This window comes from Anopheles coluzzii, chromosome 2 (assembly GCF_943734685.1).
Source record: "Anopheles coluzzii chromosome 2, AcolN3, whole genome shotgun sequence".
NCBI lineage: Eukaryota > Metazoa > Arthropoda > Insecta > Diptera > Culicidae > Anopheles > Anopheles coluzzii.
This window is the reverse complement of record NC_064670.1, coordinates 16,107,593-16,134,363: the sequence shown is the minus strand read 5'-3', so window position 1 is coordinate 16,134,363 and position 26,771 is coordinate 16,107,593. Positions and strand designations below refer to the sequence as shown.

The 26,771-nt window shown below is 48.6% G+C and overlaps 1 protein-coding gene across 7 annotated transcripts in view; it reads left to right on the top strand.

Moving 5' to 3' along the window:
* Positions 1–1,164: 1,164 nt before the first annotated feature.
* LOC120948293 (uncharacterized) overlaps positions 1,165–26,771 on the top strand; it is a 39,497-nt gene continuing 13,890 nt past the window's right edge. The window contains exons 1-12 of one of the 7 annotated variants that reach the window (XM_049606494.1): positions 1,167–1,355; positions 4,072–6,054; positions 11,400–11,529; positions 12,180–12,303; positions 14,261–14,409; positions 14,939–16,340; positions 20,573–20,750; positions 20,833–21,071; positions 21,144–21,307; positions 21,401–21,537; positions 22,082–22,099; positions 22,732–22,869. In XM_049606494.1, coding sequence (XP_049462451.1) covers positions 12,233–12,303; positions 14,261–14,409; positions 14,939–16,340; positions 20,573–20,750; positions 20,833–21,071; positions 21,144–21,307; positions 21,401–21,537; positions 22,082–22,099; positions 22,732–22,869 — 2,496 coding nt within the window. In that variant the 5' untranslated portion in view covers positions 1,167–1,355; positions 4,072–6,054; positions 11,400–11,529; positions 12,180–12,232. Of the gene's footprint in view, positions 1,497–4,071; positions 6,055–11,399; positions 11,530–12,179; positions 12,304–14,260; positions 14,410–14,938; positions 16,341–20,572; positions 20,751–20,832; positions 21,072–21,143; positions 21,308–21,400; positions 21,538–22,081; positions 22,100–22,731; positions 22,870–26,771 lie in introns of all 7 variants that reach the window. The other 6 variants (XM_049606496.1, XM_049606495.1, XM_040364461.2 and 3 more) reach the window with 6 other exon arrangements.

Genomic DNA, 26,771 nt, shown 5'->3' with positions numbered 1-26,771 from the left:
GAAAAAGAGCAATAAAAAAAGCCCTTCAAAACATCATTACATTAAAGTAAAACTCATACACCGTCACAAGTACTTTCAAAAACCGTCGCCAAACCGTTGAAATCGGTGCAAATTTCCCTCGCTGGTGACGTTTTTTAAGTACCTGCGACGGTTTTTGAAGTTTCGAGCGAGGGTTTTGAGGGTTTTGTTTTTCAAAAAACCGTTTACGTCGCTTAGAGGAATCGAGTGGAAGTGGAACGCGATTCGAAGCAAACGGCACGAGATTTAAATGTAGCTTTAAACAGGTGTATGCAGGGTTTGAAGGAAAAATCTCAAATTTATTTTTTTAAGCCCTAAGCGGCCTCGTGGAGCCCTGAAAAAAGGAACTCACCACGCCGTTAAGTGATTGCCATCGTTGCGATTCAGGATTTGCGATGGCAGAATCCATTTTGAGGGAAGAGATGACGGTTGGTAAATTTTGGATGAATCCTTGCTGTGCGTCCTTCTTTCAGTTTTACCACTATAGTATGGCAAAGTGTTCGAATGATGCTCGTTGAAATTATGCGTTCAATAACTGTTCTTATACAGTCAGGCTTTAAGACATACATTTAATCCTAGTATGCAGCTCAACTCCATTTCGGCCTGATTTGCTTATTTCCTCCATTACCTTCTTTTGCCATCCATTCGCGCTCTGCAATACACATGCTTCCTTCGCACAGCTCTTACACGCTCACGCGTGCTCTAGCGCTCGTTCGTGCGTGATGCAACATCCTCGACATAGGTTTTAATAATTAAACAGCAATCCGCCATTGAACGGATCTTTTAATGAAAGGACTCCCTCGGGATCGAACCTGTATCCATTCTTCAACGGGGATGGAGCATGCAGGTACGGGATGGGTGGAGGGATTGCGGGGGTGACTACTCCACGAGAGCAAATCACATCCCCCCGAAAAAAAAGATGTCGAAAATTGCGAAGTGCATATGAAGGTACTCGCTTCTCCCCTCCACATTCCCCGTTTCATCCCTCCGCTCCTCTCCCCTTGCGCCACTCGCAGTGTTGCTGCTGCTGCTGCTGCTGCTGCTGGTAGTATTGTTACCATTCTACATTTGTCAAACACACGGAGGCCACCTTCGGCAGTGTCATGCGCATTGGCGAAAGCTTCGCTGAATAATGGAAAATGACTAACCCGCACCCGAGTGTCTGGAACTTCGCAAACGGGAACTTCGCAACATCGATCCGCTAGGGGGTAGTGTGTTTGAAAAAAGGTGTTATGCATTCTACGGCCTGCCGCTGCTGGTCATAGGAGCGCGAGTGCTGTTCTTGAGTTTTTACTCCTGTTTTCGGTTCGGTGGGACCCTCCGTCAAACCAGGAAAGGTGGGCCCTGTGTGAATGTGTGTGACTGCTGGCCACGCTAAAGCAAACAGCAGCACCACGGAAGAACGGAGGAACGTATTTGCAAAACTGCACCGATCGCGGCATATCCTTTGCCCTCGCCAAACCATACGACCTGCGTGAGTGAGTCTGTGGGAAATAGTGAACCAGGAACCGAGTGCGTGTCCAGAATGGCTAGTAGTGGCTGGCACTGGCCGCAAAAGCTTCCCCACTTTGCAAAGGGGTCTCTGCTCAGCCAGACAAACGTCGCTGGGGGACGCTGGGGGAGTGGAAAACCCGCCTGTGATTACGTGATACCCGCCATCGTTTTGGGAGTGAGAAAAAAAAGGGGAAGGGAGTTGGTGCACAGGAGCACGCGAGGTTCTTTCGCACTTTTTGCCGTTCGAAGGGGGGCCACCCAACCCATTGTTCCTGTTACATGGGCGCGCACATGGGCCAGCTACCCTTCCAGCAGTCCTCCCCTAGCGCGGGGTATGTGTGTTTGTGTGCGTGTGTGTATGCTGACTGAAACCTTCGAAAAAAGAGGTCCTTCTAGTTCGAATCGTTCGTTGTCTAATTTTTATCCTACATCCGCGGCCTCTACTCACCCATGCATGTGATGAAAATGCAACTAAATGGTCAACTAGTAGTGAATAGAAAAATAGAAAAACACACACACACACACAAATTGCCGTCTGATTGGAAGGTGATGGTGAGAAATCTTTGCAATTGGTAACTATAAGATAGTTGTGCATAATGTGCAACATCAGTGACCGATCAGCCTTAGCATACGCCGCACCATTCCCTCAGACGCACACACACATACACACACATACACATACACATGTACAGGTGCGTGTGTCCTTGCGGTGAAGCTGCACACAGTCCCCGACCAGTCTCGCGGCGAAAGCGAAAAACAGCTGTACACCTGGCCGTAGCTAGGACAGAGCAGAGCGTCGGGCGACGAGTGTGTGTGTGTGTGTGTGTAGAATAGTGAAGGTTGTACAATAACCTAGCAAATCGCCCCTGGTTTGCAGCGTTCCATCGGAGACCTAACAAGGCAGACAAATGGCGAAACATGGCGAAAGTGTTAAAATCATTCACACACACACACACGCGCCATAACTTTTAGTGCCCACCTGGGAGGGAAAGAGGGGATGCTAACAGGATCCCGAAAAATCATAACACCAAAAAACAAAAAACAGGCCACCGACCACTAACCACACACACACACACATGCGGCTCAACCCGTTCGTGGAAAAGGCACGTATCCCTGCCCACCCGTCGGCCACGTGGCCACCACCACCACCACCACAGAGGCTCTTACACAATCATCAAAAAACACCTCCCGCCCTCGGCCGCCCACCCAAATGGGAGGGGGATCCCTTCCTTTCCCCGCACCCCTTGCATGTAGCCCCTCTCCGTCACGGACAGCGGGCTTTTTCACCATCATCCCCCCCCCCCCCCCCCCGACGGTTTGCGGTGGTGCTTGTGCGTTGGAAAGTGGAAAGTTTGCATAATCTCGAAACGGTGGTAAAACATTTACACTCTCTCCCACCTGCTCACCAACAACAAAAAGAAGAAAAAGAACAAGAAAAACACTTCCTCCCATCTGTGTGTGTGTGTGTGTGTGTGTGCGTGTGTGTGTGTGTGCACGTGCATGTTCTCATGTTGCCACACTTTTCCCTGGTTTTGTTGTTGTTGTTGTTCTTCACCTACACGATTCCTGGAGTCTGTAGTGTTAAGGCCTGCTCCGGTGGTTCGTTCGCATCGATCGATTTAGAAGAATCGTTTTTTTTATCAGAAACCGTGATACACGGGAAGATACAGCGGAAAGCGAAACAGTGCGAACCAGTGTGCCGCGTAGAGTTTGGCTATCCTTCACCTCCAAACCCCGCCCCCCCCCCCCATCCACCCCTCTCTTCTCATCGAGAAAAGCAGCAGAACAGCATAACAACAACGACAGCAACAACGGCCAGTGTAAAGGTATCGGAAATCTTACACAAGATACATATCTGTCAATATCGTTACGTAACCGAACCGAACCCGTCGTCGTCGTCGTCGTCATCGGCCGTTGTCGTGGTGGTGGTGGTGGTGGTCCTTGTCGTCGACGTCCTTTCTCTCCGAACGTGAGCCTCACCGTGAGCCTCTCCCCTACTTGCCGCTCACCCACAAAAACAAAAAAATCCCCAACGTGGTGCGGCCCCTTTGTGTCTGCAGTCCCTTTCGACCTCTCGCGTGTACGCAGCAGCGATGTTTGTTTGATGGTGGCAGAATGTGTGTGAGTGTGTGCGTGTGTGTGTGTGTGTGTGTGTGTGTGTGTGTGATACAAGGATTGCCTCAACAAAACCTTAGCTGAGCAAGGGCTGTAAAGGAGTAGTAACAGCAGCAGCAGCAGCAGCATCAAAATTGCACACACGACACTAAACACGCGCTTGGCAGGATCGGGGTCGGGGAAAATCGTGTTTGCAGGGGACGATACGGGTGCGTCACAAAACAAAGGCAAAGGCGAGAGAGAGAGAGAGAGGGTATGAGGGGGGCCGGTAGCAATGGAAGCTGCCATTGGTTTTTTGGCTACCGTGGCGTACTCTACCCGGCAATGGGAATGCTCTCCACGTTTAAACTGTTGGGCTAATTAGGAGTGGCGAAGGGAGTCGAATTTTGCCTACTACTTCCTTACTGAAACACGTGCGTATGTGTGTGTGTGTGTTTATTGCAGGTGCCAGCGATTCGCAAACGCGCAAAACAATCGCGCCCAACGCGGGGGAAGAAAATCGATTACGAGCAGCAGCAGCAGCAGCAGCAGTGTGTGTGTTCAGTGAAGAAGGAAAACAGCAGCACGAAAAGCACAAACATACACATGGCTGCAAAGTGTGAATTGTGAATGGTGCAAGTTTAATCAAAAACGTAGAGCTGCACACTAGCAAACAACACCAATTAATGCAACTAAGCGCTCCCTCCCTCCAGCTTCCCTGTTAGTGTTAGAGCTGCCGCTTTCTTGCCTACAAACCCCCTAACGCCTAGCAAACGCTCCCAACGCTCAGCGCGGGATAGTGTGTTCTAATCGGCAGACGCAAACGCAACAGTAACGGTGTAATAAGCATAAAATAGCAACAGCAACAACAACAAAAGCGCCCCCAACATCATTGTGATAGAGAAATGCCTCCCACAGGAGAGTGATTGCCGATTTGTGTCGCTCGAGCTGCTTGCGTTTCCCCCCCCTGTGTTGTTCACGTGTATGTGTGTGTGTGTGTGTGTATCTGTGCGTGTTCTTACTTTCCTATAGTCGCCTTCTAACGTTCGTGCGTGTGTGTGTGCTGCCTTTTCTGCGTCCGCGATTGTGTGGTGATCGCGAACAGCAAACCAACAACAGCAAAAAACCGCCCTCCGTGTGAAAGCAATCCAACAAGACCAAAAGCAGCTCTAGTTCGGTCTAGCCAAAAAACGAAACAAAAGTAAACATACGAATAAGAAAACAAAAAAAAAAAGGATTAAAAATACGTATTTGTTTGGATTTGTGCAGTATTAGTACTAGTATTTCACCCACCGCGATACAGGTCCGCCTGTGGGTCCCAGCTGTGGTTATCTAACAACCGTTTAACCATAAACACGGACAAAAAAGCTCCCCCTCCAGCTTCCCTTGTGCTCGACACCTCCACCTCCCATCCACCAACGCCCACCAACGAAATCGATCGAACTCGAGATATCTACAGTGTTTGTGTGTGTTCTAGAGCGCGCGCGTGTCTCCGTCTGTGTGTCAGTGTGTGCTCTATTGTTTCTTCTTCGTCTTCTTCTCCTTCCGTGCCGTGTTCTTTTGAACCACCCCAACAAGCCCTCCAAATTCGCCGTTTTTTTTTCTTCTGTTGTTGTATACGTGTCAAACCTGCGCGTCAAATCGCGTGGTCCATCGCCGCCGACTATCGAACGACGAACGCCCGCCCACCCACCCATCCACTTGTCCACACACGCGAACGTACGCGCCCGGATAAACGATCACCCGGAGCGAAAGCAAACAAAAAACAAAAACAAAACAACAACAAAAAGTGCGCGAAACAATCGATATCGAGCGCGGGGCCGAGCGTGAGATGAGTGCTCAAGGAGCGGGCCCGTTCTTAGCAGTGCCCATCTTAACCGCCCACCATCGTCCGCAGTTAAAAAGTGTGCACTAAAGCAATACTGTCCCCTCCCCCCCAATATTGGTCACAACAATAGGCCGAGTGGTAGAGGCGGAGCCCCCACCCCTTCCCGCCAGCGAGCCGCTAGTGATTGATCATGATCTTGACGGTGATGAGACCGCATTTGTCGATGCAGTGTAGAACGGGGTAAAAAGCGGACTCCCCTCCTCCCCCCAAAACAGACCAGTGCTCTATTGTGCCTCGAAACCTATCTTCAACCTGGTGTGTGTGTGTGTGTGTGTGTGTGCGTTTTTTTGCTGCCATCAGGACATCGGGAAAACCCCGGTCGTAATCGAGGGACTGAGGCGCACGTCGAACACACGTTAAGGCAACGGAATCGACCGTGACACCGAAAAGGAGGCACACTATTACGAGAAAGCAATAAGAAAAGAGAGAGAGAGAGAGAGAGTGAGGAGAGAGGAGAGAGGAGAAAGGAACACACGCGAGGACAAGAAATCAGATCAAAAGCTCATCGAGATGGAAGGATGTACTTGTGAGGATACGGCACGAGTACGGATTTATTAAGGGTAAGTGTGTTGTTTTCTCAAGCACCTCACGGCTCTCGTGCCATCTATACGCCCCCCCCCCCTTTTTACTTACCTCCAAAACTCTGCTCCCTCTTCTTCTTATGGTGGTCGCGCCCGGTGGCAATGCTCTAGTGGCACGGGCGCGGGCATGGCATGTTGGTTTTTTTCTTTTTCGTTATTTGCCATTGCTGTTGATTTTATTATTTATCTCACTGTCCTCCCTGCCCCAAAACCCTCCAATGCCCCACTCTTTGTGTGTGTGTGTCCCTGCCGTCGGCACGTCCGGGACTGGGCGCCTCCATGAACTATTTCACATGCGCCCGCAAGTACACGGTTGCCCATTACCCGGCTGTATCTTATTAGTAGGGAAGTTGGGGGGGGGCTAGGAGTCGTACCCTGTGGGTACGATGACGAAAGTGCTGGCAGATACACATCGAAGCACACACACACACACACACGACCGCGTAGTCCGCGCGCAATTACCGTCCCCGTACACTGGGGCACCACGTGGAGAAAGGGATTGCTACAGCTACACCGCGAGCGCTTCGCGTTTTCACTGCTCAAACCCACACACACACACATACCTTTTTGATGCCCGATCGCCCCCCGAACTCCACTCCACAGCCGCGTTAACGGGAATCGCTTCGCAATGAAGATGAGTTAGCAGAATTTGCGGTTTCCAAACCCCTCAGGGCAGGAAGAAAGGTCATAAAGCGGGTGCTGAAGGGAAGCAAAAATGAGCAAGAGAGAAAAAGAGAGAGAGAGAGAGAGAGAGATAAAGAGAGAGAGAGTAGGGAAGAGAGGGGTTATAATATAGAAAATACAAGGCAAGGTAGCAAAACCAACGGCCCATAACCACAAGATGTTTTGCAGGGAACGCTTTTTTCGGTCGATAGAGACACCCTTCCCCGAACCCCGCCTTGCTGAACTGACACAACTCCCACCGCGCGGGGCCACCTGCACGTATACGTTACGTGCACAAGCGGTCGTGCACACGCAAACCTCTTTCGAAAGGCACCGCCACCAAGCGACCCGGCGCGCGTCGGTTCGTCTCCCTTCGGCGGGTTCGGCGTGGTTACACAATGCACCGATCTCACATGCGCTGAGGTGTAAATTTTCGCGGAAATTATTGTTCCGTTTTCCCCGTTCTCTCCTCCTCTTGCCCCATTTTTTGACTCACCTTCACTCACGCCCTGGACCTGGACGGATTCAAACAGTGGTTGAGGGGGGGGGGGGGGGGGGAGGAGAATTGTTTGAAATTGTATTTCCCACAAAACTGTCTGAGCTGAGGAGATGGCAGGATTGGATGGGCAGGGAAGGATGTGCAGCTAAGTGTTAGCACAACAGAGACAAGGTGACAAAAAGCTCAGAGAGAGAGAGAGAGAGAGAGAGAGAGAGAGAGAGAGAGGGAGCAAGAGAGCAAGAAAATAAATTATTTCCCCGAGGGATTGTAATTAAATGCATGCTTCACGAGATCCATTTCCCACCTTCACACGAATCGATAAGGATGTATGCTGCTGCTACTGCCGCTGCTGCAAAAGCTGGGCCATCATTATAATCGCCCGAGGGGAGAAAACGAAGGGGAAAGACTTTTTTTTGTGGAAAAAAGCACCCAAATGTTAGCTAAACCAACCTATCGATTTCCCGTCCTTGGACTGGTTTGGCATCATCATCTATATTAATTATCCTTCCGGTTCCGGTCACCTTTAGTGCCTTCGCGCCTTCGCAAAACAATGTGGCCACTGGCCTCGCCATTGCTCATTAGGATGCAAATTGTGAAAAGTTCGATACTTGAGCTGGGTTGCTGCATAGGAGAGGGACAATATCTTTGATGAACCTCAACCACGGGCCAGTTGCTCCAGCCGGCAGCATCTCTCTCTTCCTTATTCCTTGGGTCGGGTTGAAATCAAAATCCAGATAAAAATTGGATGAACACACAATTGGCACACACGGAGGTTTCGTAACCCATCATTATAATCATCCACTTTTGGTAAGCAGTTGAGCAGGGCTGGATGGGAAGGAGGAACCGCTGTCCTTTCGTTTGGCGTTGCCGTTCTGGGGGCCCTGTCAATTAGGCTTTCAATTTCGAGAAAAAGGGTCACTTTTGAATCGGGTCAAGGCTCTTGCTGTCTTGCGCTCTTTCCCACCTATCTTCTCTCTCTCTCTCCCTCTCACTCTCTCTTTGTCTGGCTCACTCAAGAGGTTTTCAAGGTAAGGTGTGATGCAATCGTGGCCACCATCCAGCCCAATCCCCACTGCTCGTTAACGAAAAGTTGGCAATACAATCCGTTTCGAGAAGATGATTTGAAACACTTTACAATCATCTTTCGCCTGCGCTTTCCAACACACACACACACACACACACACACACACACACACACACACACACACACACACACACACACACACACACACAAACAGACACATACAAACCGGGTCCATAATTGAACAGGTGAAACCCATTGGCGCATGGCTCCAGTGCATGGGGGAAAAAGGAAAATCTATAGCACTGGCGCTAGAAATCAGAGACCCGGACGGCAAGTCCACTGGCCAGCCTGCCAGCCAGCCCCGGGTTCTGGTGTATAAATAGAGCATTATGACACCACGGTCCGGCACACACAGATATGCACACGAGAAAATGAAATTGCTGTCAACCCGGTGTGAGTAATGCCGTGTGCGGGTTTGTTGCAATTACTCGATTGGACCATATTCCCCCACCGCGAGAGTAGGCCAATAGAAATAATAGCGCAGCGCTCCAATTGCAATTGAAATGCGCTTTTCTTGCGGCAACTTTAGGTCGTGCAAACCGTCCGATGGTGGTGGTGGTAGTGGTGGTGGTGGTGTAATTTCATTTGCATTGGTAAAGCCGACCGTGGGCCAAACGCGTTGTGGGAGTGTGATGGTAATTTGTTGTGTCACAAAGTGATCCATCAGGAGCTTATTGTTAGTGTCTAATGCTGTTTTATTCAAAATTGATGCAATTATTAGCGGCAGGGGGGGGGGAGTGGGGTCAGACATGGTTGGTTATGTATTGGATGAGATGAGCAATGGATAGAACTGGTTTTAAGCATTGTCGTATGATAATCAATTGATCCTTTTCTGATTGAAAACGCACAGAAGTGAATGCTCCAATAATAGTCTTTCTTCTTTCATTTGAAAACCTGAAACCTGTATTGGAGCCTGTTATCAAGACAAAATTTTAGAACTGTTATATCTCGGCCAAGGTCCGCTCCAAATCGTTAGAAAATGATACTAATGATTTCTGAAGGAGTTTTCACAGTTTTCAGTTTTCAGTTTTGAAAAATTAATTACAGTCGTTTATTGGATTAAACAAGGACTGTACGACTGTAGTGGTTTAAAAACATAAGGCAACGCATTATATAATCTTTTCTCATTTCTGAAATTTTGGAAACCCCAGATTTGTTGGTCGTAGTGTTACGCACTGTATCGACAAGGCGTGACAACCAAAATCCTTTCTGTTTCCCTCACTCACACCAAATAATAGTAATAATCTACTTGTATTAGCAGCACAGCTGCAGGATGATTTATCTGTGTACATAAAACCATACTTTATATTTCACATAACCTTCCCTTCCTCCCGGTTTCTGACATCATCCATCCCCCTACTGTGTTTGCTTTCAGCACTCTTACCACCGGTACCACCGGTGTTGCCCGCTTTGTCCAGGGCTGCCGCGGGAAACGTTGATTAGTAGTGCAGTGCTTTTGTGTAAGCGCAAACGCCGCCGAGCTTCAGAGCTCACGAACCTCAGCGTTTGAAAACCCGGGAAAATCGTTTCCCGTCCGTCTGACGACCCAACCAGCGCGCCGACCCATCAATCAATCAAACAAATCGAACGATTCATTATTTCACCCGGTTGTCAGCTGGCACACACACACACACGTGGAGAGTTGGTTCGTTTTGACAATAGCCGCTTTCCACCGCATCTTGGGGGAGGGGGGGGTGAGGTGAGGAGTCCCGTTTGTTTGTTCAAAATTTGGCAAACGCTCGTCCCGAAAGACGTACGGCGCAGCAGGAGCATGTAATTTCGCTTTCTACATTATTACTTTCATTATACTGCTCGGAGCTTCGGGGGGGAGGGAAGAGGGGAGCACCCGCATCAGCATGCAAACAAGCAGTTACCGTAGCACACCATATGTGTGCGTGTGTGTGTGTGTGAGATAGAGCAAGCTTGAACGAAGTGTTTGTGCAGTGTAGCGACAGATGTCAGCTTCACGCTGCCCCGGGTGGGATTTTGGCCACGACCAAACGGGGTAAACAATTCCCGCTCTCCTAAACAAATGAGCCTCTCCAGCGTGTGTTTTTGTCGTCAGCAGGGGAGCGAATAGGGGAGAGCCCGAAAGCACCCTCCCCCTCCCCCCCACAGACAAACAAAGGGACAAAAAGCTCGCTAAGCACCGTTAGGGACTGCTCGGGGCTGCCATGCTACCGTCCGCACACGACCCAATCGAGCGCGCCGTGGTGAGCGGACGCGGACAATTCCACACCGGCTTCCTGCAGAGCCACCGTTCAATTCCGCACGATTGCTTCCGGTCGTATGTGCGAGCGCAGAAAGGTATGGGAGGGGGAGGGGGAAGGCTTTTTCTGCGTCATAACATGTTTGGCTATTTCTGACATCCCTGGCTGACTTCTGGTCCGGGCGCGACTGTCGACGACCGACCGAAGGGATCCCCCCTCCCCATCGCACCTTTAACTTCCGCACGACCGTTGAGCCACAAAACGACTTCCTCGCGGCGCTCTTCAGCAACATATGTTTCATGAATGTAATTATGTTTTGACACGCACCTTTCGGGGTCCTTCTTTGGGGCAGGCAAATTGGTTCCGACCTCGTTCTTAAGGTCGAAACGACCATTGGGCGGAAAATGCTTACCATCTCGTGTCTCGCTTCCAATGGCCCGATGTTTACAAACTCGCGCCAAACGACCGTTCTGGGACTTGGGGGCGCTTGTGGAGTTAAGGCGTTGGCTATCTCCTCCTCCGGTGAACGGTAAATTGATTACGCTGCTAGTGCGACAATGCGACGTTAAAGATTTTAACGATAATAGCACTCCAATGCAACGTTTTGTGCCGTCCTGCTGTGCTGAGGGAGGGCGTGAATGAGTTTATAGTTTTACGTGGTTTTGTGTTCTTGGATGCCCTTCCCGCGTTGATTGTTTCGTTTTGCTTTTTTTTGTTGGTACTAATTCCTGCTCTTCCTACTATTCTTACTACTGCAATGGGGTGTTGTGCTCACCAAGAAACCCCCCAAACATAAAGGACCAATGATTTATGATGCCCTTTTCCATTTATTTTCTCTTTCTCTCTCTCTCTCTTTTCCCATTTCCAGAGCCACCGAGTTGCAGAGCCCAAACACAACGGATTCGGACGTGCTGGATGTGTTGAAAGATGCCTTTAGAAAATTGTAAGCGTAGGGTACACAGTACTGGCGATTACTGCAGCAATCACATTTTAAGCAGGTAATTCTACTAATTGGCCCGCGCCGCATATCGTTGCGATTGCTACTAGCGACTGTCCTGGACGGGTGACCTTCGTACCCTTCCACGCGATAACGGTATGAATATTCAGGTATCATTGAGTTCATTATCCAAGCGAGCGAAGAGAGCGACTGACGCCAGCTGTCGAGGGGCTGTCCCGGGCAGCAGGGCCAGCAGCTCCCGGCGTCCCAAATTGGTCTGGAATTTTAGCCAAACCACCAATTGACGACCGGCTCAGCGCCCTTTGGCTTGCCGATATCTGATCAAAAATTACACAGCAACATACCATGAGGGAATGGAAGAGTTGCAGACGTCTCTGCATTCATTGTCGGTGCCAGAGCCGTTAGCGAATATTCAAATGAATTGGATGAATTGGGAAGACAGGTCGAGCGCGCGGGGTAGAGCAGCTAATGTGATGCAAATGCGGAACTTTTGGATTTCCTAGGTGTTTAGGCAGTGTCTAGGAAGTGTCCTATTGTTGAACACGTCGAAGACGTTGCGAGGAATAGGACGAGTCTGGGCAAGGTTCAATGAATATCTCTCTTCATGTTTTTGTTTATGTTTGAATTGAGTTAAATCTAATATAATATAAATGTATACTCACTCGTTTGTCTTCCCTTTTTCCCAAACAGGATTACACGCATTCTATCCCCGTCGGCCGTTCATCTAGTGTAGATGTGTGAAGATGCCTTTTAAAAACTTTCAACGACGGGTTAGTGGTCCTGGCGCATACTGTAACAATTACATACAGAGCAGGTGAGTGTAGCGGTTGGAGCAGAATACTTTACCATTTATTTCTCTTCCCTCGCATACGTACTCCATCGTGTAAATGTCCAAATGTGGTGCAATTCTCCACACCACCATCACCGTCTCGAAACTCATGCGGGGCACAGTCGAGCAGCTGGGACAACCACCACCCGCTCGTTCGCTTTGTGTTCGAGCAGTTGCGGCAGTCGCGCGAGAACAGGGCCGCGCTCTCGCTACCGCCCCGAAACCGCACCCACCCATGCGTTCCGGTATCTGGAATCGCAAACAAGTGCGCTCCAGTTCAGTCAAGTTCGTGCGTCCGGGAACGGTTGCGCGCGCTCCACCGGGACCGGGACCGATCGATCGGCTGTCGTGGGGCGGCAGCCGCCGGTGCACCATGAAAACTGCACGGAGGGGGGGCTTCTAGACAGGGACAGACGGCGAGCAGCAGCACGCGTGCAATTACTTAGTTGCCCAGTAAATACGGTCGGCAATTGATGGAGGCAGCGAGAGCAGATTGAAATAGATCTACACTGCTGTGCCGTGGGGGCCGCATCGAGGCTGGGTCGTCAGTGTATGCCGCGCACGCCGCACCGTGTACACGCTGCTGGAGCCAAGCTCCTGCCACGGGGGGGGGCGTGTACGATCGACGGTCCCGCGCAAAAAGATTATTTATTTATTTTTGGATATTTTTGAAAACTCGTGCACACAACACCCCGTTTACAAGCGACGGGCGGACGGGACAAGCCGGGATTGGGTCTGGCCGTGATCGATACGCTATAAAATTGCCATAAACCAACCGCTCGCGAGTTTTCGTGAGCAGCGAGTGAAGCGTCTTGGGCGTGACCTTGCGAGTTTTATGATGCCTTGCTGCTAAGCTTCGTTAAGCGCTTTCCTCTGCGCGGGTTCGGTTTCTCGTTTGCTTCAAGTATTGTTTGTACTTAGCCGTAGTATACGATCGTAACATTCCACCGGCAGCCGGGGTCATGTTACGATCGAGCACTTGTTTTTCGGCTCCGATTGCTGTCGGTATGACGTGCGCCCCGGCGGAAGATCGGAGCCGATGGATGCGCCTGGTAGTTTGTACACGTTTAGTTGTTTTAAACTCAGTTACAGCAAGAGTATATACAATTTGCCCCACTTTTTTTTGTTAGCAAACTATTTGCTATTATTAAATTTTGGCCCTGTGTGATGGCCGCTTGATCCACTGTTGATTAATTATTGGCAGCGAAAATAGAGAGCCGTCCAATCATCTGGCGCACCCCATTTCCAATCGATACGATGCGTTGAGCGATCGGTTGAATTGAAGCCGAAGATGCGTTGAACGATCATCGCAACTTTGGGCGCTGATTAGCGGAACCGATCGCAACCGGCCGACGGAAAGAGATGAGCGGTTGCAGCGGAGCAAACTGATCGGCGCCCCATTCCCCAATCCCTCCACCGTCCGCAATCACAACAACAACCTTAGGTGCAAGAAGTCAAATTTGCCCCGTCCGGCGGCCGTCCATCACTCACAACTAGTTTCCGTTCGGGCCGTTTACCGTAAATTAGATATACAAAGCTGTAAACTGCCATTCAGTGATTTCCTACGGCGAGCGGGCGCTTCGTTGATGATTGGCCCCGAGCGCGAAGGGGAGAGATGTGCTGGGAAACGGAGCTCGTCGGCGACCGAACGAGAGGGATGAACGCGTTATCTTTCGGCTGGAGAAACAGTGGGCCGGCGGAGCAGCGGCGGCAAGGAGTATAAACATCTTATTTTCGTTCCATTTTCAATCCATTTAATACATATTAGAAGGCACCGCGCGCGTGTGTGCGCGCGGCCATCGAACATTTGCCGTGTGACTGTGTACACGCACACGTGTACATAAGCGTTTTCTGCGCTTTTCTGTGTGTGTGATTCCTTCTGGTTTATGAGTGTGTGGTTTTGTATCTTACTCCTTTCTCTCTCCATTCCCATTTTGCATAGGCAAGAAAACGCGGAGTTTCTGCAACTCAGCCAAACCCAGCTGCACCAGTCGTCGGTGAACATCGGGTTCAGTAACATTGTTTACAACAGTGCGACTAGCGAACCGCTCAACAGCTCCCGCAGTGGCTCGACCTCGCTGGCAGTGATCGGTAAGTAAAAGGCGCTTCTCGGAAGAAGAAAGTGACGCGATCGTGCACCGGTGAACTGTCCACAAGCAGTGGGGCAAGCAATGTGCTAATGTGGCGCGGTTTTTAGTGGAGTTCATTAGTGCGATAGTCGTAAAAAACCACCTCGTATTTTACAAATATCTCGGCACGAAGAAAAAAACATTAACTCCAATCAGTGGTAATCGGCTGGTGGTGCAATAAAACGCCTCGCGCTCGGCAGTGATGTGTACAAATTGAACAAAATTTGGCTTGAATTTGAAAATAATGTAATCTCTGCAATGAAAGCAACACGCTTACTTGTGCGCGTGTGTGAGTGTAGTGCGGTGCACAAATCGAGTGTCTTCTAGGAGTCGCTTGCGTTGAGTGGCCCGAAGATGATGCGATGCTAGCTTTGCTTCTTGGTGCTTCCTCAACAAGTTTAATTCGGCTTCCCGTTCATGCTGGTGTCCGTGTTTGTGATGTGATGTTTTACTTTTCTCTCCCTCTCTCTCTTACTCTCTCGTATCGGCAGACAAATCCACCACCCCGAAGGCGGAATCGAGTGATCAAAAGTCGGGCCACAAGTACAACGATCTCAACAAAACATCGCTCTCGGTGGAGGAAAGCAATCTCAACTTTAACTTCGTCAAGAGCAATGGCAAGTCGGTGTCCGCGAACAACTGCAGCGGCTCGTACAAGGGTTTAGCGGGTAGCAACGGTGCCGGCACTAGCTCCCAATCGCAGCAGCAGCAGTCGGCGGGCAGTCGCCCCGACGGTCCCGGCAGCACCTTCCCGTGCAAGAAATGTGCGATCAGCAACAATCTTAGCAACCCGCCAACGTTGCACCTGGGCGGAACGCCGAGCGACGGGCCGCCGGCACACTATCACCCCGCCTGCCACGAGCACCACGACCACTCGAACCAAAGCCTCAAGAGTTCGCCGGCGCATGGCGGTTCGGGCTCGTCGGGCCGGGGCGTACCAGGAGCAGCAGCAGCAGCAGCGAACATCGTAGCGTCCTCGGCGCCGACCAAGTCGTCCGGCGGCAGCGGCAAGGGCAGCGCGCTGCTCAGCTCCTGCCAGGGCTCGTTCCACTCGCTGCAGGGCGGCGGCTCGGGCAGCGTCGACGGCAACGGGTCGATCCTGCCACCGTACGGCCACCACAGCGTGTCGTCGAGCGGGGCCCAAACTGCGTCCGGTGGGTCGATGCAACATGCCTGCAGCAACCTGCTGTCCCATCATGCAGCGGTGCAGCCGCGCCTAAGCTACTCCACCAGCAGCCACACCGACTCGCCGAACGGCAGCGGCACCGTGCTGTACAATCGGTCCCGCATCAACAGCAACGGAGCAACGCCGGGCGAGCTCGAGCGGGGCGGCAGCATACCCGGTGCGAGCAGCAGCAGCACCAACGGTGGCGCAAAGCATCAGCAGCAGCAGCAGCAGCAGCAGCAACACGCCACCAACTACAACGTCTTCAGTGTGAACTACGAGCGGAAGAGTGCCAGCATCGGTGGCGGTGTCGCCAGCGGTAGTGGCGGCGGCGTATTCAGCGGTGGCGCGAGTGGTAGCAGTAACGGCAACGGTAGCAAAACGATAAACAATAGCAGCAACAAAAGCAATAACAGCAACGGTGCCATCAACGGGGCGTCCAACAGCGGGAACGGCTACGGCTACCATGCGAGCGACATTAGCCAGCTGCGCAACATCATCGAGCTGAACAAGCAAGTGAACGATCTCAACTCGAAGAACGTCGAGTACAACCGGCAGCTGAGCGCACCGGCGGAGAACAACATCAACAAGAGCAGCAGCAACTGCTACAGCAACAGTGTCTACAACCTGTTTTCCAATCACATTTTGCCTCAGTATCACAGCAATTCGCCCAACACTAACAGCTTAAACCGTGCGAAGAAGAAGCGCAGCTACAAGCTCAATGGCAGGTAAATATTACGCGCGAGGACACGGTACACACGGTTGTATGTACCGGGAACTCACGTCAGGGACGTATGTTTTGCTCACTGCGAGTCGGTTTATTGGTTTCCCAAATATTCTTCTCTATCGTCACATTTTGGGAAAAGAGCAACTTCAAAATAGCCACGAGAATAATCATTCTTTTTGGAGACAAGGATTAGGGTAGAAGAATGGTAATAAATTCCATTCCTATCTGACTTTACGATTAAACTCACATAGTATCCGCAGCGGCTCACAATATTGTAATTCAACTCTGTAAGTTGCGAGAGTTAATGCGTTGAGGCGTAAAAGAGTGTCATAGAAACTCTTCGTGCAGAGAGATCATCCTGGTGAACTTCAGGATTCAGATACGTCACTCACTCTTACTAGTAATGCTCATCTTTACTCCTAAAAGAGATGTTTTAAAGCATCAACAGCTTCTTTGGAAGTGTGTATGGCTTGTTGGCCACGGTAGGCATTCTTCTTCTTTTTCTTTTGGCTCAACAACTGTTGTCGGTCAAAGCCTGCCTATACGACTACTTGTGGGCTTGGCTTTCATGACTTATTGATCCCCTCATAGCAGGATAGTCAGTCCTACGTATGGCGGCACGGTCCATTTGGGGTTTGAACCCGTGACGGGCATGTTGTTAGGTCGTACGAGCTGCACTACGAGACGGTAGGCATTACTTGGTGCCAAATCGGGGCCAAAATATGGCGAACATTCCATATTATCAATTCAATAATATTACTACCTCAGCATTCATTTTCCTTTGTGTTTGTGACCATATGACAATAATGATTAATTCGAGATGATGTCATGTGATGTATCTAACTTAAATTAACCCTTGTTTTCTGTGAAATGTTCATGCATTTTTGCAAATATTTTATGTGGAGCTAGTGAGCTCAAGAATGCCTTAAATCTCTCGGTATGTTTCATATCGGTCATATGTGATCAGTTCAAGTAGGATATCTACGTTTTTTGGTAAAACCTCTACGATTTTGGATGACCTTCAATGACTGATTCATCATAGAGCGATAACAGCCACATTTAAATTCTAAAAAATGTTCAGCATTCTTCAAATCCACTGTATTAACAGACGGAGTTTGATGAAATGCTGACAGCAGCCAACGAATTGCACTTCATAAGGTCCTTTCCACCAGAGAGATCTCCCAAAGTCCATTCTCTACAAATGACTTGAAGGTTTTGTCGAAAGATCGGTACAGAGTTTACGCTATCCAAAACACAACAAACTGGATGTATCTGGATCCAATAAAGACATCCGCTACGCAGGGGCGTACAACTGACAACAACTTGGCAGGGAAGCGCCGAGAATAGCCGATGGCCTCATGCCCGTGATCTCCCGACATCGGTCACGACCGATCGACCTGCCACCGATTGCCAATGAATTATGGTGATCTGTTTTTAGGTTGGACATAGATTTCGTTGATTCTAGCACCGCCACCACCACTACCCTTCACTCCCACTCCGATCCGATTGAACTCCATGTTACGGGTTACGGGCCGGGTTGGCACAAATGTTTACAAAATCCCGATCGTGTACCCCAATTGGAAGCGCCATAAACTAGCGTACTATTATCGGAGTGGTTCATCGCCCATCTCTCTCTCTCTCTCCCTCACTCACACACACACACATACAAACCCAAAGCCACCCTCCAACATCTGCCTGCTCACGATGAAGATATTCAAGCCAGCAACAGCAACAAACGACGAACAGACCTCAGGCGGAGGAGTAATTTAATCAATTGGAATGTGGTAGAGCAATCACTTAAAAGAAGATCACTGCAATAAGCAGAACAAGAAAAACAACAACCCCCTCAACGAACACGAGTGCAATATTTGTGATCCTTCACCTTCCCTTGACCTCTTTCCCTTCGCTCGCCCACCCCTACCCCTTTATGGAGATGCTATTTTTGTACAGCTCATTTGTTAGGTCCGCTATTGCCATCTGGAGGGAAAGGTGCGTGCAGGATCTTGCAAGTCGCAAAAAGCGCAGGCCACACAAAACACGATGCAAACACGTTCATCCTTTCCCCACACTCACCGTCATTTCTTGCCCGTTGGGCCGTTCAATTGATGGATGTTTCCGGCTCCCTTTCACTGCCTGGCAAAAGGTGTTTTTGGAAGAAATATGGGCGCACAATTCTATACGGGATTCGCGTTTGATCGGTGATGTACAAATCATTGCGTACAGCTTGAATGCTCCCTGGGAAAGCAGCGGGTGGTTAACGATCGCCAGTGTAACAACGATCCACTCGAGAGCGTGTAGATCAATCGCTGGCGATTGATCGACTATTTCCCTCTTTTCATGCGTTTTTTTTGTACCATAAGTTTTCATCGGAATGTAGGGAACAGCTCTCTCTCTCCTCTTTTAGCTTTAGCTGTTTGTAGCTATCTCATTTATAATTAGACATGAAAGGATTCCTTTGAACTTATCTTCCCGTTCCATTCTTACTGGAGGGAAAATTTCACAGAGATTACAGGTGCTTTTAACGAAATTAACGTCCAGACCCGCTCTGCCACGCCTCGGAAAACAGTCGCGCTTTAAAAAACAGGAACAAATATGTCCTACTTTGCACCCCAAAAGCCCACCGGCACCTGGTTTTGTGAAGTGTCATCCTCGGTGTGGCGTGTGTCATTCTACCCCTACTACAGCCAAAAGCCAACATTTGCCAACGTTTGCTATTTGCTCAAGGACGCCCAGCGGGGCAGGCGGGCAACGTGGCGGAATTCCTTTTCGTTTGCTAACGTTTTGCTAATTCCCCATTTAGTGCCTCGCACAAAGTTGCACAAATATTTACCCAGCTGGTGGTGGCATGTTTGGCTCGTTTTTCGTGTTCGTGCAGCTACCGAGAGCCCATAGGGCCCAACATTGCGTGCCCGGGGGCCGTGTAGCGTGTCAGACCGACACTAATGCCGTGTGGGGGCTGTTGCATGGCCATCTCAACAAGTTGATATGAAGCATAGAGCAATAGAGAAGCACACCTGCCCGTGTGTGCTGCTGGTGGAATCGGATCAGAGCGCGAATCGGACACGGTCGCTCGCGCAGGACTGCATTCTGGTGTTCCCAGAAGTGCACGAGTTCCCAGTGTCCTTGCTTTCAATGTCACAACAACGGGTTTCGCTGAGTGTGTCTACCAAGGCGGCTCGTGTGATTTTTACTTGCACAGTGCACCGAGTGAGTGTCGTTGGAGCCGTCCTCTTCCCAGTCCGCGCACGATCCGTGTGCAAACGCCAAGTGTCGGTAGCGTGAAGAGACACGCGGTCTGTTTAATTGATGATGTAACTGCGGGCAAAACGATTCCACACTCCACGAGCGATCGGCGTGGTGCGACACACTTAAATGGCTTAAACAGACTGGGCCGGATTCCATCTGATGAGTGGCCCAAGGTATATACCGGTCCCAGCCGCTCCCCGTTCCTAAGTAGTGTCCCGGGGGGGTCGACGTTTTCGGTCAATACGGTGCAATAAATCGTAGGGCTCTTTAGCAGTGCGAATGCAAGTGTTTCCACACGGTTCATACTAATTGTGCACGGTTGGACCCCTATTTCCCTGTGTGCCCGCCCGTGCTAAAGTGAGTGAGTTATAGATCCCGATGCATTGCGCACGGGCCGGACCGACCGGGACGATCTTATCGGTGACGTGGCGAACCAGCCAATTGTGGAACCAGCGCTGATGGTGTGTCGCCGTATCAGCTGCGGCCTGATTGCTTCACCGCGACAGCGGGCCAACTAGAGTGCCAAACCGTTTCCCTGCCAAGCCAAGGGTCTCGTTAGTACGTCGCCGTACGAGCCCGTGCCGACGATCGTCCCTGTGCGCGGTCGGTGGTTATTTCCATCAAGCTCAATTAGTAGTAGGACCGGAGCTACCGTACATTGTGCTTTCCCCGTCGCTGTAGTGCCACAGCCCAGTTCTTCGCTTCCAGTCGTGGGGAGGGAATCGTGCGCGAAACACATTCACTGTCCGCTAACGGTCGATCGTCGTGATCGATTCGCATGTCAATTAGTCTCGGCTAATTTGTTCAAACACACAGTGCGGGACAGATCGAGAAGAAGCTACCAGACGACGGTTGAGACTCGCTTCATCTAACTGCACCTCATTTCTTTGCTCGTCGCTTCTCTTCTCCGCCCTCGCTTCCCCACCTCATGGACCCGTGCGCACTGTCGGTGCGCCAATACCCTGCACCGCAATCGGCCGGCACCAGCAGACTGTTCAGTGCGGCCAGCTCCGACTCCATAAGGTTCCACTCGAATCTCTCCAACCAGAACGACACCGATCTGCGGGTGTCGATCGACAACACCTGCACGGACTCGCTGGTGACTGCACTGGATGATGAGGCGCTGCTGATCACGGATTACATGAACGACATGGCTAAATCAAAGGTAGGGTCACTTGCGCACTGGCCACACGCACAGTAAAGCAAAGTACTGTTTCTGTTTTTTTCCCAAAATTGACCATTTGCAGGTACATTTTGATGACGTGTCCCTCTATGGTACACCGAAGGAGGAACCGCTTCCCAACATTCCTCCCTCCATAGAGAAACCGTCATCGAACTTCCTGAAGAACCAGCTGCAGGCATGGTTCCAGCCGACCGACAACCGGCTGGCCATGAAGCTGTTCGGCAGCAAAAAGGCGCTGGTGAAGGAACGCATTCGCCAGAAAACGGCCGGCCACTGGGTCATCCATCCGTGCAGCTCCTTCAGGTAGGGACTCCTGCGCTTAGGCGCGATGGTGGCAGTAGTGCTGATCGTTCTATTTTTTCCTTTCTTCGGCAGATTTTACTGGGATTTGTGCATGTTGCTTTTGCTAGTAGCGAACTTGATCATCCTACCCGTAGCGATATCATTTTTCAACGACGACCTGAGCACCAGATGGATCGCATTCAATTGCCTGAGTGATACAATCTTCCTTGTCGATATAGTGGTCAATTTTAGAACAGGTACGGTCGGCATTGCAGGTCCTTGCCGCAACCACATTGGGAGGGGGGGAGAACGGTCTGTTAACCGTCCCTGTCTGCGTTTCTCGCTTTCAGGTATTATGCAGCAGGATAATGCGGAGCAGGTGATACTCGACCCGAAGCTGATTGCAAAGCACTATCTGAAGACGTGGTTTTTCCTCGACCTGATATCGTCCATACCGCTCGATTACATTTTTTTAATCTTCAACCAGGTAAGAACGACGCATCGACGGGAAGGAGTGGTGGGATAGAGGAAGATGAAGGCGATCCACCAGTTGGTAGAGTGTGTGTGTAGGCGTAGGATGTAGTGTGTACTCTTACCCTTTAGCACCATGACAGAACATTATTCTATTCTGCTTAACGTCTTTTCGATAGCTTGTTTTCAAACTATTGTTTCAATCTTGTAGTCTGTGTTTATTTTTTTCTCTCTTTATCTCTCTATCTTATACACTTTTCTTCTAGTTTTTTTCTTTTCCTTTCATATTTGTGTTTACACTCTTATTTGTTTGTACTCCTTACATAGATATCGCCTCTTTTAGATCGATGTTTCATTCCGTTCCTTTCTTCCCTCCTTTAAGACTCTCTTTCTCTTAGATCGCTTGCCTTGGTAGTGGTAGTGGTAGTGTCTCGAGAGACGCCCTGCTGCAGTCCGCCCTGTCCGCCTGTCACGCATGCATGCCCTTCCTCAACTGGCGCGAGCTCTGGTCCAAATTAATTTTTCCCGTTTCCGTTTCTCTTCCGTTTCTCTGATTCCAGATGCAAAAGTACAGTCAGGTAAGGAAGGCATGGATAGTACGTTGTTTCCGCCGCCAGCTACGCCTTCTCCCCCAGTTACATTTGTGTTTGTGTGTGTGTGTGTGTGGGTGTGCTCCTGCAGTGGTCCTGTTCTATCGCAAACACGCACACACACACGCACACGCGAAACACCAGGCGTGTGACCTCAGCTTCCCGAGTTGCTAGTGTTTCTGTTTTTTTTAGTTGATTTTTTTGTTAATTTCTTTCGTTTTTATACGTGTGTTGCGGTACCGTAGGAGTGTGTGTGTGTGTGTGTGGTAGTCGACAAATATTTTCACAGCTCACACATGTATGTTAAACATTTGAAGGTAGTATTTTTGGGATTTTGTTTTTGTCTGCTTGTGTATGTATCCTTGCGGGATGGCGATTGGCGGTTCCTAGACGCAGTAGATGGGAAGCAGTGAGGTAGCGCCACGGGGACCGTTTTGGTACGACACATTGTTGGTTTTTTGTTTGTTTTTGTGTGTTTTTTTGTAACATGCATACACCCATGTTTTAGCTCGCATTTACAAACTGTGACTGCAACGGCCAAGCCGCCGTTTTTTTTTTTTTGGGTTTCTGGTTTCATTTCACACCACCAAACTGGTTTTGTTTTTCCCCCCGCCCGGCAGGATTTCTCCGACTCCTTTCAACTGCTGCACGCTGGCCGTGCCCTGCGCATACTGAGACTGGCCAAGCTGCTGTCGCTGGTGCGGCTGCTCCGACTGTCCCGGCTCGTGCGCTACGTGTCCCAGTGGGAGGAGGTCTATGTAAGTACAACGCGCTGGCTATGTTTTTAATCGTGCTTTTAATTCTACCAACAGCAAAACAGAAACAACATCAAACCAAACACTCTATACATACCGAAACGTACTTAAAACACCTTTCGTCTTGTTGTTTTTTTTTTAATTATTTTCTGTTTTCTACACCATTCTATACGCGCCGCTTTGTTACTGACGTTTGTTTTATGTGCTAAGAGATACTTATCTACACATTCAACAGCATACACATTCATACACACAGTACAGTATATCGTCCCTTTGTTTGGTTTTATGTTTAAGTACACATACTTCTCCTGTACCCGTAACGCGTACAGTGCGACCAACCAAATAGTATGTGCTCTAATTTACCTTGTTTCTTTCGTTCTTTCTCTATTTCGTTCCGCGGGTGAGAGGGGATGGGGATGGGGGCGCATTTGTTTTCCGTTTCAGTTATGTCTTCCGTTTACACCTCGCCGTTCGTACCAGCTGAACAATTTGGTTTCGCTCACTCAATGTTTCGCCTCACAATTCGCCTTCGATCGTCCGTTCTTTTTTTTTTTTCGTTTCTGTTTCTATTGTTCGCTTTGGCTTCAAGCAACATCAATGTGCATCAATAATGCTACCCCACATTCACCCTCCCCCCCCCCCCTTACATACACACACAGTGCGTGGTTTGCGATGTTGCGTTTATTATACCTCAGTGTAATTATATTGGACATCTTGTGTGCAACCTGCCATGCGCCATTATTCGCCAGCTTCTGCTGAATGTGTTCTTAACAAAGTGCGTTTTACCGAACGGTTTGCCTTTTTGTTTTTTGTTCGTTGTGTGTGAACCGCACGCTCATTTCACACGTACACCGGCTCTTCTGAAACCACCGGCCCCTCCACACCCACCCTCAGGATATATGCTCACAGTAGAGTGATGCGCTCAACACTCGCATCAAACATAATTGTTCAAAAGCACAGAATTTGGTGTGCTTTTTAAAAATTATAAAAACAAACAACTTTGATTAATCATCTTTTAAAAATAATTATATTATTTTTTTGCTACTTATTTTACACGATCAGTATAGAATTGGCGAACAAGTTGTTTCGTTTTTTTTTTTTAATATTTTCCGTCTACTTCATTTCGTTCGTAACATTGTAATCCATTTGGAAGGCTTTTATCACTTTTTTTAACACACAATCACTTTAAAGTATATTTAATGTCAACTATCGTTACAGTTGCTTATTATGTTACACTTATTATATAATTTGGATAACTATTACATACACATAACACAAATGCAAGCTCTTGCAGGCCACCCAAGCTATACGCACCTCCAAATAAAAGCAATGTACCAGCTTTAAAAAAAATCAGGTGCAGTGAAATGATGCTCTGAATTATGAACCAATCCTCAGCGTATGTAGAATAGTAGTTGCCAGGTTAATGAAAAATATAATAATTGGAATACTCGAACACTTTATACACATTGGCTCGACGATCCCCGTTTCCTCCCATTTGCAACATTCTCTCGCGTTGATAAGAAAATTGCCTTCAAAGTGGCCCAAAGCACAGACCAGCGCGTGCAAGCTGAAGTCGTTTGCAGCTAGATTGAGCCAATTTCTGCTACATCTCTTTGGAATTTCGGAATTTCTGTTATTTTGTTTTGTTTGTTGTCTAAACGGCGATAAGATTGTCAGCAAGGATAGGCACACAGAGTCGAGCGAGGCACAGGCGTCTTACCTTGGGGGAACAAAATTTCGTGGTTGCATCGCATTGGTTTCGAGATCGATAGCGCAGCAAATAATACAGCAATTGGTCGTGTTAGCATTATTCTGCTGCTCGTGTATGTGCTCCAGCCCATCCTCCGACTCCCCCTCCCTTTTTCTGCTGGAGGGCTGGATTAGTTTGTTGTACGTTGGTTGTGTTTGTGTTTATGTTTCGTTTCGCTAATTTTAATATGTGCTGTATCGTGAATCTTTAGACTTCTGTACCATTGTGTCGCTCTGTATGCGTCGTGTTTGTGTGTGTGTGTGTGTATGTGTGTGTGTATCGTTAGTTAAGCAGTTTAGCAATTCCGAAACGGGCAACCGGCTTTGATGAGATACGATCAACAATGCGTCGACACAATTTATTAGCGATTTCAGTTTGAGACGATAACTGATGCGAAAAATTAACTAAAAACTGTTCCTTCAAACCGTTGCTCGTTTTCGCAGTGTGTCGGATATATAGTTAATCCGTTTCTATGTAATTTGTATGTGTGTTTGTGTATTATTAGCTGTGTTAAAAAAAGAAAAGAAAACAAGTAAATTGACATCAGGTAAAACCAAATAAATCCACCACGAGCTAAACTCCTTCAAACTAACCAACATCCACCAAATTGCATAACTTTGTTATCATCTGTTCTGGAAGAGCCTTTGCCGTACACTACATACGATTTATGTTTCGTATTATGATCAAGCATCTTTTGTGTTACACACGATGCACACACTTTGATGTGCCAAACAGAATTCGTGTGGTTTCGTTTCTGCACCTAATGTTGCTTTGTGAATGTTTTTGTTATGCCAAAAAATCATTCACTTGAATCATCAAATCAAACACATCTCGTATCACCAATTAAATTTTGAATTGGAATTTAAAAATTCTAAACATCATGCATAAGACAATAAAGTTTAAATATAAAAAAAAACAACTCACTCTAAAAGTATATCAATTCTTATGTTATACATTCGACTCATCATCAAATGTGTTACTTACATTGATTATTCAGACTATTTTTTATTTTGCTAGCAGAGTTTGAATTGTTTTAAAACTCCTGACATACCACAATATAATTCTTTGATTCGTTTCAATCTATTCTGTTGTAATATTCACGCGGAGTCGCGAATCCTGCCCTAAAACAACATTACTACACATTTAATTTCATTCGTACCACGTCGAATTGATGTATGCCGTCAAAAATCCATTCACTACCGTTAATGGTTCATGGTCTTCCATTGCTGGAAATGTGAACTTCAACTTCGTAGCTCGAAATTATAAATTTGTTTGTTGCAACCTGACATCATACACGTTTATGGATCTAGCAGCATACAAGCGGCAGTTACACGCTGTAGTTTGCTTGTTCGTGCGCCGTAACTTTGCCAAATCGAAGGGTCACTCATATGATCACAAGTTTGTCACAAAAACACACACCCTAACCGCTTCCACTAACATTACGCCCGCCATCGTATTGCCATCGCCGTGTATTTGGTTTCGACAGTCATTGGCAGAGGCTTGAGTTCACCTCGCTGCTGTGACTGTTGTAGGCTTTACTTTGATTGCTACGATCGTACATTAATTACAGGCCTACATGAAACATCGAAAGCAGCACAAATCGAGTTCGGGTTGTATTTGTTTCTATGTGTGTGTGTGTGCGTTTATTTGTGTGTGCTTCATCAACAACGATCAACATTATGTTCGATCAAGCTCGTATCGTGCGTTTTCCGTCCTTTCGAACAATTCTATTACTAAAAATTGTGCGTTTTGATCATAGTTTCGTTATCGTTTTTTCACGCACACAGACACTCACACACACAGTATTAGACACTTATTTCTTGAACCCGCGCGTTCATGCTTTCAGTTTTTTGCCCATTAAAATTTGTTCCATTGAGAGGAATTGAATTTTGTTTCGGTTTCATTATTTTAACAATCCCTTACGCCCCATCCCCTCGCCGGTAGTGTTCATTGCCCCCTTTTCATTCCCCCATTCGCGCTCCGTAACGTCGGTGTCCTGCAGTTAGTGGCCGTTTTGCCGTTTTCAGTTGTTGTTTGTTGGAATGTATGCTATCACACGACCCAAATCACGACTCCAAACAGCCCATATATGTGTCCATCCAAGGTTCATCACTGCACAGTTGTACCACCCACCACCCTCTCCATGTGATCCTGT